We start from the raw sequence: 17,618 nt of genomic DNA, 5'->3' as shown, positions 1-17,618 counted from the left end.
TTTTTTCTCTCTCTTAATCCTTACAAGAATACAGTGATGTACACATAATTATTTGCATTTTACAGATGAGGAAACTGAGGCTATGAGAGATTTAGGAATCTGCCCAGGATTAAAGCATAAAGTGTGACTTTAACGCCTTCCCCTTACTTTTAAAAGTATTTCCTCCAGTAACAATTTCAAATTCGGTGTACACATTGCATGGTGTTGAAGAAGAAAGCCAAAAATATGTAAAATAAAGATTGTTTATGGAACACACACACACACACACACACAAATCTCAGACTACAGAAAGCTTGACAGTGTATCATGTGAAAAATGCAAATTAATAAAATGTTCCAGTAAAAATCTGCACCTTTAGAAAGAGGAAAATAATACACAAAAGGAAGAAGATTTTAGAAATTTCAGAAAAATGGGCATGTTCATTTTTCAAATGTCACTCTTCTTTTTCTCTAAAAAGACACAAGTTATTATTACTATTAATCTCACTTTGGTAGAAATTTCTGAGATTTCAACAGTCCACTATCTTTTATTTTTTAATGGAATACTTTTGTATTTTTTAATACCATTTATTAAGCTCCAAAATTTATAAACTAGGTTACCATAAAAAGAAAAATACAGAAATAAAGAGCACCATTTCATTCCTAATTCATTTTAAACCAAAGGAGGGGAGGGTGGAATACAGCCCATGAGATTTTCAAAAGCTATTAGTATAAGTACCTATTCTGTGATAACATTATCTCAGACACTAAAGATTCTATCTTTAGTTCGTTTTTATTTGACTTTTTGAGAAGCTTGACAACATGTGAAAACTCTGCATTGGCCCAACAGCCAATGTCAAACAAATATATTTTACTGAAGGCGGTCCAAATCAATGTGAGAAATCATTTGCAACATTATCTCTGAATGATATTTATTGTTCAGCTTCCTAAAATTTGAAATCTTTCAAAATACTTTTTCCCTTAGAGATACCCCATGTTTTCTTGTCCAGCCCGCTTCTTTCTATTCATCCCAGAAATTATCTCCAGCCTATAAGCTACTTACTTGACGTGCCACATAGGTGCTCATCGCTGTTATCATGACAGTCATCAATGCCATCACAGCGGTAGTAGCTGGGCACACATCTGCCATTGTTACACGGGAAGGAAAAGGAGCCACATTGCTCCAAGGGCGGTTCGTGGGAAGGGTCTTCCACGCACGTCAAGTGATTAGAAGTCAGGCTCATTCCATAGGGACAGCCACACACCCGCTGGAAATTTGGCACCGGGAAGCAGAAGTGGCTGCAGTCCCCATTTGGGTGGGTGGGTCGATTACAATAGTTAGAACCTGAAAAAGCAATGTCCAGAGATAGCGAGTTCATCACATGTCCATTAGGTTGATCACAGGTATAGTTTGTGAAGAAAAACAAATGGGAAAGAAAACTTTTCAGGCCCAATATCTAAAAGTACCTTCCTCTTGGAAATCAGCATGCCAAACATAACATTCAATATGAAAACAGAAAAGTGCTAAAATGTATTTCTTCCAGCAACACTCTTAGAATTAGCAGAGTTGAACAGAGATATTTTTTTTTATCTTTAAATTCTTTATTAGTTAAGGAATTACAAATGAGAGCATGAGTTGGCGGGGGGAGGGTGGGGGTTAATGGGGGGGGGGGGGAATGAGGACACATCTGTAATTCCTGAACAGAGATTTTTTTAAGTCTTACAGCATGAAACTATCTGGGTGATAGGAATATAAAACTATCAATATCTATATTAAGCAATAAGTACTTAAAGAAAAAAAGGATCTACTGTATTAAATACATCCATAGAAAAGAGCGTGGCAGCCTCACTCACCAATCTGGATGCTGTCATCATATGATTTCACATGCATTATATTACTGATGCCACTTCGGATAACGGTCATCTCTCCACCATCCGTTTTCCTGACTCGGACAATAGCACCCAGTCTCCAGTCAGTAAAAAATACATAGTCTAAGAAGAAACACGGGTGATTAGTATTTTTGTCACAGCTCACTTTTAAATCACTTAAAAATATGCAATAGGTTTGTAATGCTTCTTGCAAATGTCAGAAGCTTCTCCCATAAATACCTGTAATATGTGTGAGTAGTCATTTTCCATGACTTGTTTCTCTCTAAAAAGGACTCTTCATGAGCCTGTGTATCTATTAGCCCTAGGGTTCCTATTCAGGCAGACACGGATGGAGCATTGTGATGGCATTTAATAGCAGTTAGATTTAGGCTTCCATGAGTGTAAGTAAAACATTAAGAAACCTCAGGATTCTTCTAGAGAACACTGGAGGGTGCCCCATAAGACTGAGTTCTTATCCAGCTAAAGGACGAACCTGATCAGTGCTACTGGGCAAATACTGAACTGTGTGAAGGCTCATTTTCCTTTGAAAACTAAGGCAATAGACTATAAGTCATCTCTAAGCTTCCTTCCAGTTCAAAAATTCCATATCCCATGTCTTAATGACAATATATTTAAAAAAAAACATTTTACACTCAGTTTTAATAAAAACTGTTGAAAAAGAAAAGTACAGATCTAGCCCAAAAAGGAACTTTCAAGATATGTTTGGGGGTCAATAAAATTATCCACAGAAGTGTGCCTATACTTACAACCACATTCATGTTCCAAGAAACTCAAAATAGTAAGATAAAAATCATGTAAGATTCTTAACATCAAAAATTTAATCATACTCACTTTACACTACCAAAGCAGAAAAGTAAACATACACATTGTGATAGTTTCTAACAAGAATTAAGTCAAAGTGGATTTTCTCTTTAACAACAGCATAACTAACTAAAAATTCCAACTAACCAGATAATGACTGAGATGACCCAAATTTTATCATTAGACCTTTTTCCTTATCTATGGTCTAATCGATGACTCATCAGTCCCTGGACTCACTAAATATTATCTAGGCTGCCTGGCAATCTCAGTCCCCCACTCATGAAGGAATTTTACTACACTTAAATACACAAGAAATCCAATAAACCTTTCAGTCCTGTGTGGTGTGACCATCAAGCAAATCTAGCCTTTGTTAGAAAGATGTATAATTTCCAGAGTTGCACAATAAAAGAAATTTCCATAAGACAGTCCCGATAAAGGGCAATGTTGGAAGAAACTATTATTATTATTATTATTGTTGTTGATGTTGTTACTATTATTATTATTTTGAGAATGCTGTGCTCTCATGGGTTTGCACTCAAAAAATTTTTTTCACACTGATGAAACCAAAAGTCACTGCAACTGCATTTTTATTCAATCCCAGAACATTCCAGCAAAGAGCAGATAAAATTTAACGTTTTCATAGTGTTCCTGTGTGACAGCAAATATCATTATTGAAAAGGGAGTGAATCTATGGAGGGGGTGAATATAATTGACTCATCAAAAATCTCATAAAAGCATTGCTTAAATACTTTTAAATACCATGCACTCCTCCGCAGATAAACAGACAGCAGGATGGACTACGCAATATATTTACTAGCTATTCATTCCACACTATATGCATGTGAGAAAGTCTTTGATTTATAGTCTGTGTCTAGCTTTTTTTAAAGCACTGAGCTAATTATTCAGAGTAGGAGGTTTCAACCAGGGACACAACTAGCATTATGGGTAAGGCCTTTGGTTGATCACAAAAGGGCACCCCCCAAACTAGACTACTTATGATTTGTCAAACAAAACTGGGGTAGATTTTAGTCTCTCCTCACCCTCTTGGCCTGGCTGTTGAAGCTATGCAATTATTCACGGAACCATGTCTTCAAGACTAAATAAATCTCCAGTTTTATGTGCCAAGCTACATTCTTATTCCCAGCAACTCAACTCAAAATTGCATGCCTACTACACTCGAGAGTGGAGTTGAGCCCTGGCTAGTGTTCTCAGTGGTTAGAGCACTGGCCCCTGCATGGAAGGGTCATGGGTTCGATTCCCAGTCAAGGGCACGTACCTAGGTTGCAGGTTCGATCCTGCATGCAGAAGGCAACCAATCAATGTGTCTCTTACATCGGTGTTTCTCCCTCTCTCTCTTTACCCCTCCCTCCCTCCCTTCCACTCTCTCTAAAAATCAATGGGAAAAATATCCTTGGGTGAAGGTTAACAAAAACCAAAACACACAAAAAGTTATTTTTAAAAAAAGAGGGTCAAAGGGGGGAAATAAAGGGGACATATGCAATACTTTCAAGAATAAATATGTTAAAAAAGAAGAAAAAAAGAGGAAAGCTGAGAGAAGGAAAACTGATACATTAGTGTGATCACTGTTAACATTTCTATATAACAAAGATGATGTTACCCAATACTGTGACAAAAAAGCTTCAGTTATTCAGTGAGTATACAGTTGATGAATATATATAATAGTTTTTCCACAAAAATTCTGAAGAGGTTCTTGCAACCATCAGAGAATGAAATGATACAGTGTTACTACAGCTGTTACTGTTTTATTCTTCAAAATGATGAAGGCCGTAATTTACTATTTCTTTGTTTAATACTTATATAATAAAGTACTTGGTATGTTAAATTGTATAATATGTGTATTCTATAATGTGCTATACCCATACAAGTTGTCGATATTATTATCTAACAGTATCTTAAACAAGAAATATACTCTAAAAGTGAACTATTCGATCAAAAAAACAAGCATTTTGTCTATACATAATAGCAGCATTTTCATTTTTGTATTCTAAAGTGAGATTTACCAGAATTGTGAGATGGCTAAATGAGGGCGAGTCTGCTATTACAACTTGGAAGGATAAAAGCAGCACACACTTTCATCACTTCAGAACATACCTTGAAAGACGGTAAGTCCAAATGGATGTGTCATCTGCTGTATATGGCCCAGGACTCGTCTGTCTAAACCATCAAAGGTGCTGTGCTCAATTTTATCAAATAAGGCATCTACCCAGTACAATCGTAAAGCACTAAAATAATAAAGTATTTAGTTAGTTGTTATCCAGAAAATAGCAAATGAGGGTATTCAAAAACAGTATGTTCCATTGACACATTTAATAAACATTTTTAAAATAAATTATACTCAATAAAATTCAAGTTTTATGCATCCCCCCCCCAAAAAAAAGATATAGCTACTTTTATGTAGTGATTTTCAATTAAGTGTCTTAGAAAACTTGAAATGTTGTCGAGTTAGGAATTTTTCTCCTTGTTAAATAAATAAATGAAGAAAAATATTGGTAGCTAATTATGTTTGAAAAGTTAAATACCTTTATTCCCTTTTTTCTCCTATAAACTACTTTGGCATATCTGTAAGCTTATTTATCCTGTCACTTTTTCCTATATTCCTAAATAGATCATCAATTTTTTGAGAACTATATCTACTTCAAAAGTTCTCCCAGAGTAAATATAGACAAATATACATTTGATTGACACCAAAGATTTCCTAGCCTCAAGATGCTCCCTCTAACAATTACACATGACCTCCATTTCATCAAATCCCTATCCTACTTCTAATGAGGTTTAGGCCTTATCTCCTCCATACTGACCTTCTACAAGGTCATATCATTCTGCTCCTTTAGCAATTTCCTCAGAATATTCATGAATGTGGTAGTTTTTGTCCCAGCAGAAACTGGTGTCTTTTATGTTGTTACTAGGGACGCAGTGCACAAATTTGTGCACCTTGAAAGGAACTGTGGGCTGAGAGGCTCTGGTGGGCATAGGGGCGGGCTTGGGAACTCAGTAATTTGGGATGATTCCTACTTACCCCCAATCAATGGCCAATCCATTGGGCCACCCAAGAGTAGTATTTACTATAGGCAAAAGGTTAGATCCATCACCCCACGCTCTCATAATTTTAGCAGGACGGAACCAATCAGTGAAGAATATATACCTAGAAAAAGCAGTGATAAATCAAAGATGTTAACACTGGGACATATTACATACCTTAGAAAGATTTAGCACAAGCACAGATTCTCCAGGGACTTGCTGCAGATAATTTCATTTTCTTTATATGCTATTAGGCTTCCATGGGGAGAGGGGGGCAAGTATCTGTTTATTAAGCATATTTAGTATACAACTGATCTAATTCTTAATTAAAGGTTCAGTTTTCAATATATCACCAAATCCACAAAGACAAATAACATGAAATGGACATCCAGAGCAGAGCCACTGTACCAGACATAGGACCTACAATTATGTCATCAAGTATATTTTTTTTAAAGACACAAATTTAAGTTACATTTTAAATATTCCATGTTGTTCAAATGAAATAATAAGCTGTGAGCAAGAAAATGATTTTCTCTCTGGATTTAACATCCTGGATCCACTACACCACTCTTCAGTCACCTTCCACGAGGAATAGATTAATTTGTAGGCAAGCATTTCATCCCTAATGAAAATGACTCTTAAATATTATCTTACTCAGAACATCTCTTTTTATTCTAAGGAGCAGCAAAAAGGTAAGTTTTGGGTGGGGGAGGGGAGGTTTTTTCTTTCATAAGAGCCTTAGGAATTAAAATTAGTCTTTTCTGAAATATGATTTCATATTATTTAAATGGAGTCATTAAGAAAGGAATGTAACAGCTTTTCAAAACCAAATGCTAAAAATTTAGTTTAACATAAATTCATTCAAAAATCAACAATTTAACTCTCTAGTCTATAGGGTAATAAAATTTCTTATCAATAATATCGGTTTTCTTATGTTTACTTCATAAGGAGAAAATTAAAATATAAAATATCCTAGAGACAGCATACAGAGTTATTAGACACAGGCTTTCCAGTCAAAAAGGAATTTAAATATTACCTGTTGATTAAAAAGTGTGGAACCCTCACCGTGATTGAGCATTGACCTATGAACCACAATTCCCGTCAGGGCACACGCACAGGTTGCAGGTTCGATCACAGTAGGAGGCGTGCAGGAGACAACCTATCACTGATGTTTCTCTCTCTCTCTCTCCCCCCCTCCCCCTCCCCCTCTCCCTCTCCCTCTCCCTTCTTCTCTGAAATCTTTAAAAACATACATATTTTTTAAAGTGTGGGCTCCTGAGCAGGTTACTTTATATCTCTCTGAGCCTCAGATTAATTATCTCTAAAACAGGCATTATATATACCCCACTCACAAACTAGCTTTTGGATTAGATGACATTATACATGTACAGTGCTTACTATGTGCCAAGTGAACAAGGCTTTAGTGAATTATCAGTCTTTTTTTCTTCTGTTGTTCCATTCAAATACAACAGGTGCTGGGACTTGGGTGGTCTTATGGTGGTGTAGTGTGGCAGGATTCCAAGCAGTCCCACCCAGGACCATCTTGCAGACCCAGACCCATGCTAGGTACCAGCAGGGGCCTATGGCACCCCACCAGCTCCTTGCTCTGCATTAGGTGAACTTGGGTGAGTTTTCTTGGAATTCTGGACCTCCCTGTCTTAAAGTAAGGGGCCAATTTTGTCTGAGCTGTCTTTTTCTCCAAAAAATCCCTGAGGTGGAGCTAAAGATTAAGGGTTAAGAGAACATAGACTAAAGATAAGAGTCAAGATAACTAAAGGGGAGGGTGGTTTTTTTAACTTTGGCTTTTCAACTGGGATTGCTTAGTTCTGCTGTATATTCACTCCTTCCCTAATGAATCTGTATCACATTGTTTGGTCCCCTGCAATTGTGGGAGAAAAACAACCACTTCTATTAAGACTAGGGAAGCTGAAACTAAGAAAGTTTTTTGAAGGAGATGAAGTGATTACTTAAAGGGATAAAATTTAAGGTGATTTCAATTTATATAGTTAATCTTTTATTTGCTGAACTTGCCAAATCCCTATGACATCACTTTTCATTAACTCTAAAAGCTATTCAGTTTCAAGCTCTCAGGAAAACAAGAACACGCTTACCCAGCAATAGGATGAACTACGATTGATCGGGGGTTATTTAAATTCCGGATTATTTCCCGTCTCGATTTATCAGCTAGTCTCATGACACTCACGCTCCTATAAGAAAGGTCTGTCCAATAGAGATTCTTTGAAATCCAGTCAAAAGTCAAACTTTCAACACTTTCCACCCTGTTAGCTGTGAGAATTTCTCTTCCTGTAAGTTAAAATATGGACATGGTTTAAACTAAGCATATTTTAGACATACATTTTCCTCCTACTGCATATATAAATTTCATGTCAGAGTTGGAGCAATTTCAGTAACATTCAAAATTCTTTAACAAAAAACAAAAAAAAACTGAGCTACAACATGAGATGAACCTAGAATATATCCATACCCAAAAGTTTAGATCTCAAAGAATGGATATAATTCTGATACATAGAACCAGGAATGATATGACTTGAGTTTCCTCCCTTGTTCGAGGAAAAAAAATTCTCATTGCAGAACATCTGAAGAAGAGATACCTGAGTTCACATGCACACAAACACCACCCTCAGACAGCTCTGATAAACCGACACTGCCAGGTACGACTGGGGGATATCTCTGCGGTATGACCGCCCAGCCCTCTCATCAACAGCCTTTCATAGCCACAGAGTTGCCAAGTTTGGAAAAGACCAGCAAAAATACCAGAAAGGAAATTAGAACTAGGTACAGGGAAAAGAAAAGAAAAAAAAGACCACTTTCTTCTTTGTGAAATTTTTATGCCTTTTCTCCTCTTTTCCCTTTTCTCACCATAGAAAATCTAAATCAGGGTAAAAATTTCACCTCTTTCTTTCAAAGTAGGAAAACCAATCATTGTGCTTTCTCCACTCATTTTCCAGAAAATTGTAAAACATTCCACCAGAATAGATTTAGAAAACACAATATTGCTAATAGTACTACTCATAATAGCTTATATTGAGCACTTACTTTGAGCCAGGAACTGGCCCACATACTATTGTACAGATGAGGAAACTGAGTCATAGAGAAGTAGGGACACTGTCTTCAAGGTATTTATAATAAAGTGGGAGAGAGAGGGAGGGAGGCAATTAATCCAAGAAGCAAAAATAAAATAGTAATGGGTGCTGTGATGGAGGAATGCACAGGATGGTATGAAAACAGTCTCTGAATGGAGAATATGGCAAGTTGACAGTGTGGAGAAGTGTCCCAAAGAGAGTGGTGAATTGAGGGGCTATAAGAAAGCAAGGACAGGGAGGGAGGGAGGGAGGGAGGGAGGGAGGGAAGGGAGGGAGAGAGAGAGAGAGAGAGAATTTCACATGTCCCAGAGCATGGCTGGAGGTTTATGAGTTAATGAGAGAAGCTAAAAGAGTGGAAGGAATAGGGAGAGGATGGAAAAGGTGAAGTGGTCATGTTCCTGAGGCAGGAGGTATGTGAGAAATGCGATTAAGGTGTCTGTGTAGATACATTGATTTTCAGGTGGTTGTGGGATGCCCAAAAGGCAATTGGCATCGTGAATCTGAACCTCAGAAAGCTTGGGTGGAGATTTTTATCAGCACCTGCAAGAAGAAGCCTTCCCAGACCTTGCCCTCATTCCCCAGGTTAGGGGGAAAACATTCAGTAAATGCCCTATCAGAAGTCTCCCCACACTGATTTATAATTCCAACATAGATGGCAATCAAAGACATGATTGAAGGTCTTATAGTAAAGGATCCTGCTTAAGAAGTGAACGCAAAATTCTCCTAAGCAAATTGTATTTATTAGCATTATTACTGAAAACAGAATTCTCACCTGTGCCATCGATCTTTTGTTTATAAATCATGTCTACTGATGTGTCTGAAAAAAAGAGTGTTTTCTCCTGGGCATCAAAATCAATTCCAACGAAGAAAGAAGGATTTCCTGTCACTGGAACTATGACATCTTCCTGGGTAGAGATGGTGAATGGGATTCCTCGAACAGCCACTTCAGATGAAAAGATCAGGAATTGCTTAACAGCTGTAGGAGGAAGGACACAGCGTGGTCAGCCACAGCATGATTCTTACCCTCTCTGAATTCCATACAAATTACTTATACATCCATAAAGCACATCTTATACTTCTGAAATAAACATAAAAAATAAACCTGCAGCCCAGTTGTCATGGCTCAGTGGTTGACCATTGACCTATGAACCTGGAGGTCATGGTTCTATTCCCTGTCGGGGCATATGCCTGGGTTGTGGGCTCGATCCCCAGTAGGGGAGTGCAGGAGGCAGCTGATCAATGATTCTCTCTCATCAATGATGTTTCTATCTCTCTCTTCCTCTCTGAAATCATTTTTTTTAAAAAGAACTCAAAATGAAATCCTAGGGGATTTCAAAAGCAGAGTTAAAAAGGTAGACAAAGATTTTGGGAAGGAGACAAAAGAGAAAAGGAACCCCAGGAAACCCTAGATGTGGAATTAAAGGTGAATCCCAAGAGATAGACATGTTGCTCAAACACAGCTCTGTGAATAAAGGGGAGAGATGCCTGCCGAGATAGCCCGAGTCCAAGAGCAGCACATAACCCTGTGCCACCTTCCAGAAAGACAGTCCAAACCAATTTCTTACCAACACAGCGGTGGCCATCCACATCCAGGTTGAAGCCAAAGGTGCATTTGCAGCGGTAACCCAGGCCGTCATTGTCGGTTCTGTGGCTGAGGACACAGACCTGTTCGCAGCCTCCATTGTTATCTCCACAAGGATTGCTGGCTGGAGGAAAAAATGCACAGGGTAAAATCTCAGTTAGAAATGTGTAATTATCCCAGACACATGAAGCCACTTTTGAGCCCTGTAGGTGAAACAGAATAATGGGTTTAAAATTCAAAGACATTGCTACGGGTTGCTACTATATATACTCACCTCTACTAGGTAGATGCACTGGCCCTCTCGATTTCACACTCTCAAACTAATGGTGGCAAAAACAAACAAACAAACAAACAAAACAAGATTCCTGCAACTGGATAATTTGGGAGGTCCCTTTTCCCCAATAATTGTGTTTGCTAGCCTCAATGATTGGAAAATAACTGCTTCCTTCCCCCCCCCCCAAAAAAAAAAAATACCGTGTTATTTTACCATTCACAAGATACTAGTATAACTATCATTCACTGGATGCTTACGCTGTAAGTAAACCAACTTACAATCAATGACTCTAAAAGGTAAGTAGCAGTACCCCAATTCCACAGAAGAGGAAATCAAGTCTCCAAAGGATAGAACAACTTGCCCAAGATTATTCGGTGGCCCGCCAGCTATACTAAATTCAGATCTGACTCCAAAACCATGCAAGTTTGCAGCACAAACCCATTTACACTTCCAAAAACCACCCTCAAACACAGGGACCTTGGGAAGCTCACAGTACACAGTGCTGCCACAGCTAAAAATGTTTTATGTGCTTCTGAAATTATCTTCTTGGCCTTTGACTTATTCCTTAAAATAGTCTATCATCTCAGGTGGATTGATTTGGAAAAACAGCAGCCAGATATCCCTCTGAAGCAAATAACAGAAATAAGCTGAATGATAAAATTGGACAATATATTTTGTCAAGGGCTCATGCACTGACTATTCCAAATAGAAATTTCAGAAATGTTTTCAGATACAGTATGCATTTTCATATGAAGTGTATGTTTTTCAAGGAGGACTACATTGAAGGATATTCATCTGAATGTTTTGGTTCTAATAGATGGTTTCTTTTTTTAAAAAAAAAATCAACCTAATTATAGTCTTTCTCCTTCAGCCAGGTGGGATCTGACTCAAAGTGGCAAGAGTTGTGGTTTAGGAGCGATTTGAGATCCGTCACTTAACACAAAGAGTTTCTGAGTGAAATGTCATTCTCAGAATGACTGTTCACTAATATTAAGCTTTCTATAATTATAATCTAATTTTTCATATTTCTTTTAATTGATATACAAGCAAATACTTATTTCTTTTTACTTACATAGTGACCAGAGTCACCAAATCCAATTTGCCTGTGTCAGACCTAATGCAAACCAAGGGACAGGTGTCTTACATGTACAACAGGGCAGAAGGGGAAAATGGCTCTGACAATACTTAGGCATGTCATTATCTTCTTCTGGGACTCGGTTTCCTCAACTGTAATATTAGAGGGTTGAATTATAAGATTCCTCCCAGTAGAATGAAGATAGTTATTTTGGTTTGGTTTGTTTCCCGCTATCACCCCAGGATCTAGACAGGATCTGGCACATTACAGTGACAATAAATATCTGTTAAATTAATCTCTAAGTTCCCCGCAGAGTCAATTTCAGAAGATTTAACTCTCTAGGTAACCATTCATACATGTGAGAATACCACCCAAATCTCATGAGATCCCCCATTATTAACTTCATAGCTTTGAGAACACCTTTCTTCCAAGGCCAGTGCCTAACAGCGTCTACTGCCGTGGGGCTTACCATGGGGCTGCCTGAGGGAGTGGAAAACAGTCACTCCAAAGGGCCTCAGGGAAGACTGGTAGTACACTTGTGGGTTGGTCTCCGTGAACTTGTTTGCCTTCATTACAGCCATCTTTGTCCAATCTGTAAAGAATACACTATCTTCAAACAAGCTTATGCCAAAGGGATGAGGAATGCGTGAGCCTCCATGAAGCACGGTCTTCCTGTTACAAAAGATATATAGCATACAATTTTTTGTTTGTTTTGCTTTGTTTTGATTAAAAGTCAAATTAGTTCAAGCTAATGCATAAAAGGCTAAATAATGTCTTGTTGCATATATAGAATTTATAGATAAAATAGATATATTTCCATCTACATTTGATAGAAGGATTGTCATGTCTCTTGGAAAAGACCCTTGAAACTTAAATTCCAGGCCCAATCCTAACTTGTTGTAGATTTTTTTTTTTTTGAGAAATTACCATTATTTTCACACTTGCTCTTCATTCTTTTAAGGTTGCCCCACATAGAAAAGGGCTAAGATGTGACATGTCATTTTGAAATCCATAGGTGAAAGAGTGTAACAGGGATCAGATGGTAGAGGATGCCTTCCACATTGACTTCACACTGGACCACTGACCATTCCTCAGCAATAGAGTGCAGGTCAGTGAGTACGAGAGTTCAACCAACAGCAAACACTCAGACCTATTCTTGGTGTCAATCTAGTGCTGGGGTGGGCAACCTTTCTTCTGCCAGGGGCCATTTGGATATATTTATAACATCATTCGAGGGCCATACAAAATTATTAACTTAAAAATTAGCCTGCTATGTTTAGTCAAATATTAATTAACTCACCCTAGAGCCTTGGCAGGGCAGACCAAATGATTTCTCGAGCCTCGTACAGCCCGAAGGCCTGATGGAAGTTCCCCACCACTGCTCTAGTGAGAGCAAAAAACAGTGCTATACCACTCTAAGGCTCTGCTAGATGAAACTCTCAATTGATCATACAGCATGTCCAGAGTTATTTAAATGGGGAGAAAACATAAGTGAAAGGTGCCAAACAGTGCCTGCCAGGACAACATCCACACGAATGATAATTCAGTTAGGCCATATTTTAAAAAGTGAGGTGGAATATAACCCAAGGAAAAACTTATTTTTTTTTTTATCCTTTTGGCACAATAAGACAAAGAAAAATCTGAGCAGCCCCTGAAAACTGAAAAGCACAATAGAACTCTAAGAAAAGACTTGAAGATAATAACACTGGAAATACGATAGGAGAGAAAAAAAGAAGAAGAAGAAAACTAAGGTGGCAAGTTAGCACACACTTTGAAACATTCAATAATGACATGGTGCATTAAGATTGGAGAATGGTTTTCTTTTCCAGTTAGCAAATTCCAGAACCCTCAATGCCACCTGCTGGCAAAGCAAGAGGCAATGACTTTATGACTTCAGCCATACTGGTGAGCTTTATTATCTCTTTGATGTTTCCTCACAGGCAGCAAATTACTCACATCTTTCTGAAACTCTATTAATTTTTATCTTTCATGTTTTAGTTTAACCTTAACATAAAATATTTGGATTATATAATATAATGGTGTGAAAGAGAAAAAAATAGGGCATTTTTCAACTGCTCATATATGACTTATCGGGTTAACGAATATTTTTTCATTCAATTAATTCATACTCTCACTATAGGAAAACAGTTTAAATGATAAAAAGTCATAGCCTTAATGTCCAATCACTTGATTTAACCAAGTAGAGAGTGTTCTAAGCATATATAATCCACTGGCAAACTGTGAAACCATCCTTACGAAAGAGATAAAGGAGAAAACAAAACTATAATATGCCTTTCATTGAGAAGGCAATAAATCCAGTCATTTTGAAAATTTTTACTGGTCAATTTATTGGCTGAATGCACAAAGTAATTTATCTTGTCAATTTTAAGACCAATTTTTGAAAATGCCAAAAGGAAAGGATCTAAAATAGTTAAAAATTTAAATAATATATTGTTAGCATTAATCAGACTAATAAGATGAAGAAAAATATATGCCATATTCTATGTTCAAATATTCTGTTTATGTAAGTATCTTTGAAGTATATCAAGTAAAAATACAAGTCAGAATTTCTCTTTGAAATTTGAAATATATATATATATATAAGGGCAGAGTAAAATCCAATTAATTTCCACCAGAAAATGTTAAATAAATAATAAAGCATTTATTTATTGGGGGGATATTAGAATGCTTAAAGACAAAGTTGTCTTTAAAAATAAACCGTAAGGGACCCAGAGTATAATGTTCCTGGATATAAATGAACTCAGGAGTTAATGAAAACAATGTGCTTTATCTAAGAGTGAAAGAGGGGTTGGGAGGAGAAATCAAAGAACAATGTTCTAGGTAATATTTAATGACTGTACTATGGAACACAAAGGAAGTTAAAACTCAGAGCAGGTCACCATGCGAATGTCAACACAAAGGTCATTCAAGCTATATTGTCAACCAAACCAATATTTTAATGATGCTCCTTTGGTGTCCCTTTCCATAAATTTTACGTACTTTCCCTAAACTCATAAAGTTATAAAAAGTACTTCTTACCTTTGAGTTCCATCATAAGTTACAGTCTCAATGTAATCAAACCGGGAGTCAACCCAGTAAACACGCTTTAATACCAAATCCAGAGTTATCCCAGCAGGCCATCCCAGCTTTGTTTTAACCAAATCTTTACGATTAGTGCCATCCATGAAAGCCCTTTCCACTGTAGGTCCACCAGAAAAGCTGTCCAAATCTGAGAAAAATAAATATCTATAAAAGAAAAACAAAAGATGAAAGAAAAGAGTCAGTTATTTTACAAGCTTACCTGAAATATTTGTTTATTTTTGTTTAGATCAATGGAAATTTCCTCAAGCTGATTAGAGAACTGGGGGTATAAAATAACAGAGAAATTAAAAAGCATTAAAAATCAGAAACTAAGAAGGCCAATCAGGAGAGGCAACAATTCCAAATAACAACTACTAAAATGCACTAACATGGTAGCCTAAAAATTCATATCCACCCTCCTAACTTTCTCCCCTGTCCCCTGGCTTTTTCACTTCTATTTTTTACATCCAAGAAAGCTTACAAATATATTTTATCCATTCCCAATTCTAAGGCTTAGTCTATAGAACATATCCATTTTCAAGGAAGAACAGCAGGTATCAGGAAGTAGGAATGAGTAATCACCGTTCACCAACACTGTAGTAGTCTCAAGTTTATTCAAGGTTCCTAAGACAGCTGAGAAAACCTAAGAGAAAGCTACATTTTCCATAACTGTTCTCAAATGTGGAGATCAGTAATATTTGGATGTATACCTAGAGAAAAGTAAGCATTATCCGTCTTACTGGATTGGTCCACACTAAACTTGTACTGCATTATTAACATTGACATCCCAACCCCAGTCTGTAACAAACAAAAACAAAAACAAAAAAACACAAAACACCTAAAAAAGGGGGATAGTTTGGATCTTATTTCCCCAATTTAAAAAACTTTACAGCCAATTCATGCTAGAGTGATCATCTTAATAATAGTGAAACAACAGTAATATTTAGTTGTAACAATATTATTAGGTTGAGTCAGAACAGAGTCCAATCTCTCAGCCAAGCGAATATGGCAAACATTAAGAATAAAATTCATACACCTAAAACATCACATTTTCAGTATTCCATATGTTTTAGGATTACATATCCTCAAATGAGGTTCTATTTAGCCGACTCCTTTACAGCTTCTATGAACAGAACTACAAAGTAAACATGGGTTCTAGAGCACAGAGCCTAAAAAGAACTCAGAATTAACCGTCAGTTAGTCCAATGGATGTCTTATGTATAGGGAAAGAGATAAAACTCCAAAAATACTGGAATCAGTACGTCTTCAGATCACTTACCCAACAGTTGGGTCCAGGGCAATTCCTCTAGGATGCCCCAAGTTTTCCGTTATAAGAATAACCCTGTGGCTTCCATCCAAATTGGCCATATCTATACGGTTAACCTTGGTCTCCACCATATAAAGTTTATTATTAATCCAGTCCACAGCCAGATTCTCGGGATCATCAATGGAAACATTGATAATTTCTTCAGTGTCTAAATCATGAATATTAGCTGAAAAAACCTGAAAGAAAAACCCAGGTTATTACACTTCTTAAAAATTTTATACAACTTAATTGAATTAGAATTTTAATTATGGTACAAAGAAATGTAAGAGAGAGAAATAAAATTCCATGTAACTCTTTAGGAGTCTCTAAAATTTATGTTTTAAAAATCGCCACCACATTACTCAAAGTTGAAGTTAAATCCATCACACTTTCCAAATAAGTCAGTGTAATGAAAATTTGGCTGTTAGTCAAAATACTGTCAATATTTGTTACCCAACCCTCGATTATGATTCCATTTAGAAGATGAAGGTAAAATCTGATTTTTATCATACAGGAAAGCAGAGTACTTTTTACATTTTAAATGATCAAGTTTCAAAAATTACTACCAAATATCTATCCAGTTTTGAAAGAATGTCTACTATTTCTTTTAATTAGGCTTTTGGACTCCATTTCGAATAAAATTAAAAGTTGCTCAAGGCTAATCCATATAATAGACTGCTTTGTTTAATGGGTCCCATGTAATAGTATAGCATGGAAAAAGGTGCTGATTAACATAAAATATCTCAAGGGCCCTTTTTGTTAGAAAACAAAGAAACTTTTCCCTCTTCTCCCCCCAAAGTAAAAAGCTATCAACACTTTGTGCTTGGGGTTCTATCAGCTCCCAAGTATGCTCCTGAAATTTCTATTTACCGTATCTAACACCGTGTCAGTCCAAAAGATTCTTTGTAGGTGATAGTGAAAATCCACACCCACAGCCACTCCACGATGTTGAGATTCTACCAGGACCTCAAAGGATCTTCCATGAATATCACCAATTAGCAAATCTCGCCCATTGGAGAAGATAACAGAGGCCTCACCAGCTAAATGTGAAAAAGGAAGGCATTATCACTCCTTCAAATGAACAATGATTACGTAACTTATAATTGGTATGCTTTTCAGCTTTTTCAAATATGTTCTATGTATTTCTTATTGTAAAATAAACGTCTGAGGCAGGCATATAGGTGTCATTCTACCCATTTTATAGATGGGCAAACTGAGGAACAGATTCTTAATGAAGTGTCCAAAGTCACAATAAATTAGGAACAGAGGCTGCCAAGAATTCAAGTGTCCTGACTACTAGTCCAATTCACTTTCAATTCAATTGAGGGGAATATATCAGATTTTTTTCAAGAATCCTAGATGAAATAAGCACTTTAGCCCAGGTGTAATTTTAGATTGCGTAAAACACACAATTACTGGGAAATCACATGGCAATGAATGATCTAAATCTGCTATATTTATATACTCACAAACATGAAAAATGAATAT

General features: G+C 36.8%; 1 protein-coding gene across 1 annotated transcript in view; it reads right to left on the bottom strand.

Annotated features, from left to right (window-relative positions):
- LRP2 (LDL receptor related protein 2) overlaps positions 1-17,618 on the bottom strand; it is a 200,401-nt gene that overhangs the window by 108,892 nt on the left and 73,891 nt on the right. Inside the window, exons 11-21 of the mRNA XM_059704195.1 lie at positions 17,001-17,170; positions 16,104-16,327; positions 14,783-14,989; positions 12,213-12,415; positions 10,378-10,518; positions 9,585-9,788; positions 7,820-8,012; positions 5,707-5,832; positions 4,782-4,912; positions 1,833-1,970; positions 1,042-1,323 (exon numbers count right to left, since the gene is read on the bottom strand). Coding sequence (XP_059560178.1) covers positions 1,042-1,323; positions 1,833-1,970; positions 4,782-4,912; positions 5,707-5,832; positions 7,820-8,012; positions 9,585-9,788; positions 10,378-10,518; positions 12,213-12,415; positions 14,783-14,989; positions 16,104-16,327; positions 17,001-17,170 — 2,019 coding nt within the window. The remainder of the gene's footprint in view (positions 1-1,041; positions 1,324-1,832; positions 1,971-4,781; positions 4,913-5,706; positions 5,833-7,819; positions 8,013-9,584; positions 9,789-10,377; positions 10,519-12,212; positions 12,416-14,782; positions 14,990-16,103; positions 16,328-17,000; positions 17,171-17,618) is intronic.

Source organism: Myotis daubentonii, chromosome 7, assembly GCF_963259705.1.
Source record: "Myotis daubentonii chromosome 7, mMyoDau2.1, whole genome shotgun sequence".
Taxonomy (NCBI): domain Eukaryota; kingdom Metazoa; phylum Chordata; class Mammalia; order Chiroptera; family Vespertilionidae; genus Myotis; species Myotis daubentonii.
The sequence above is the reverse complement of the archived record's forward strand: the minus strand, read 5'-3'. Positions and strand labels throughout refer to the sequence as shown.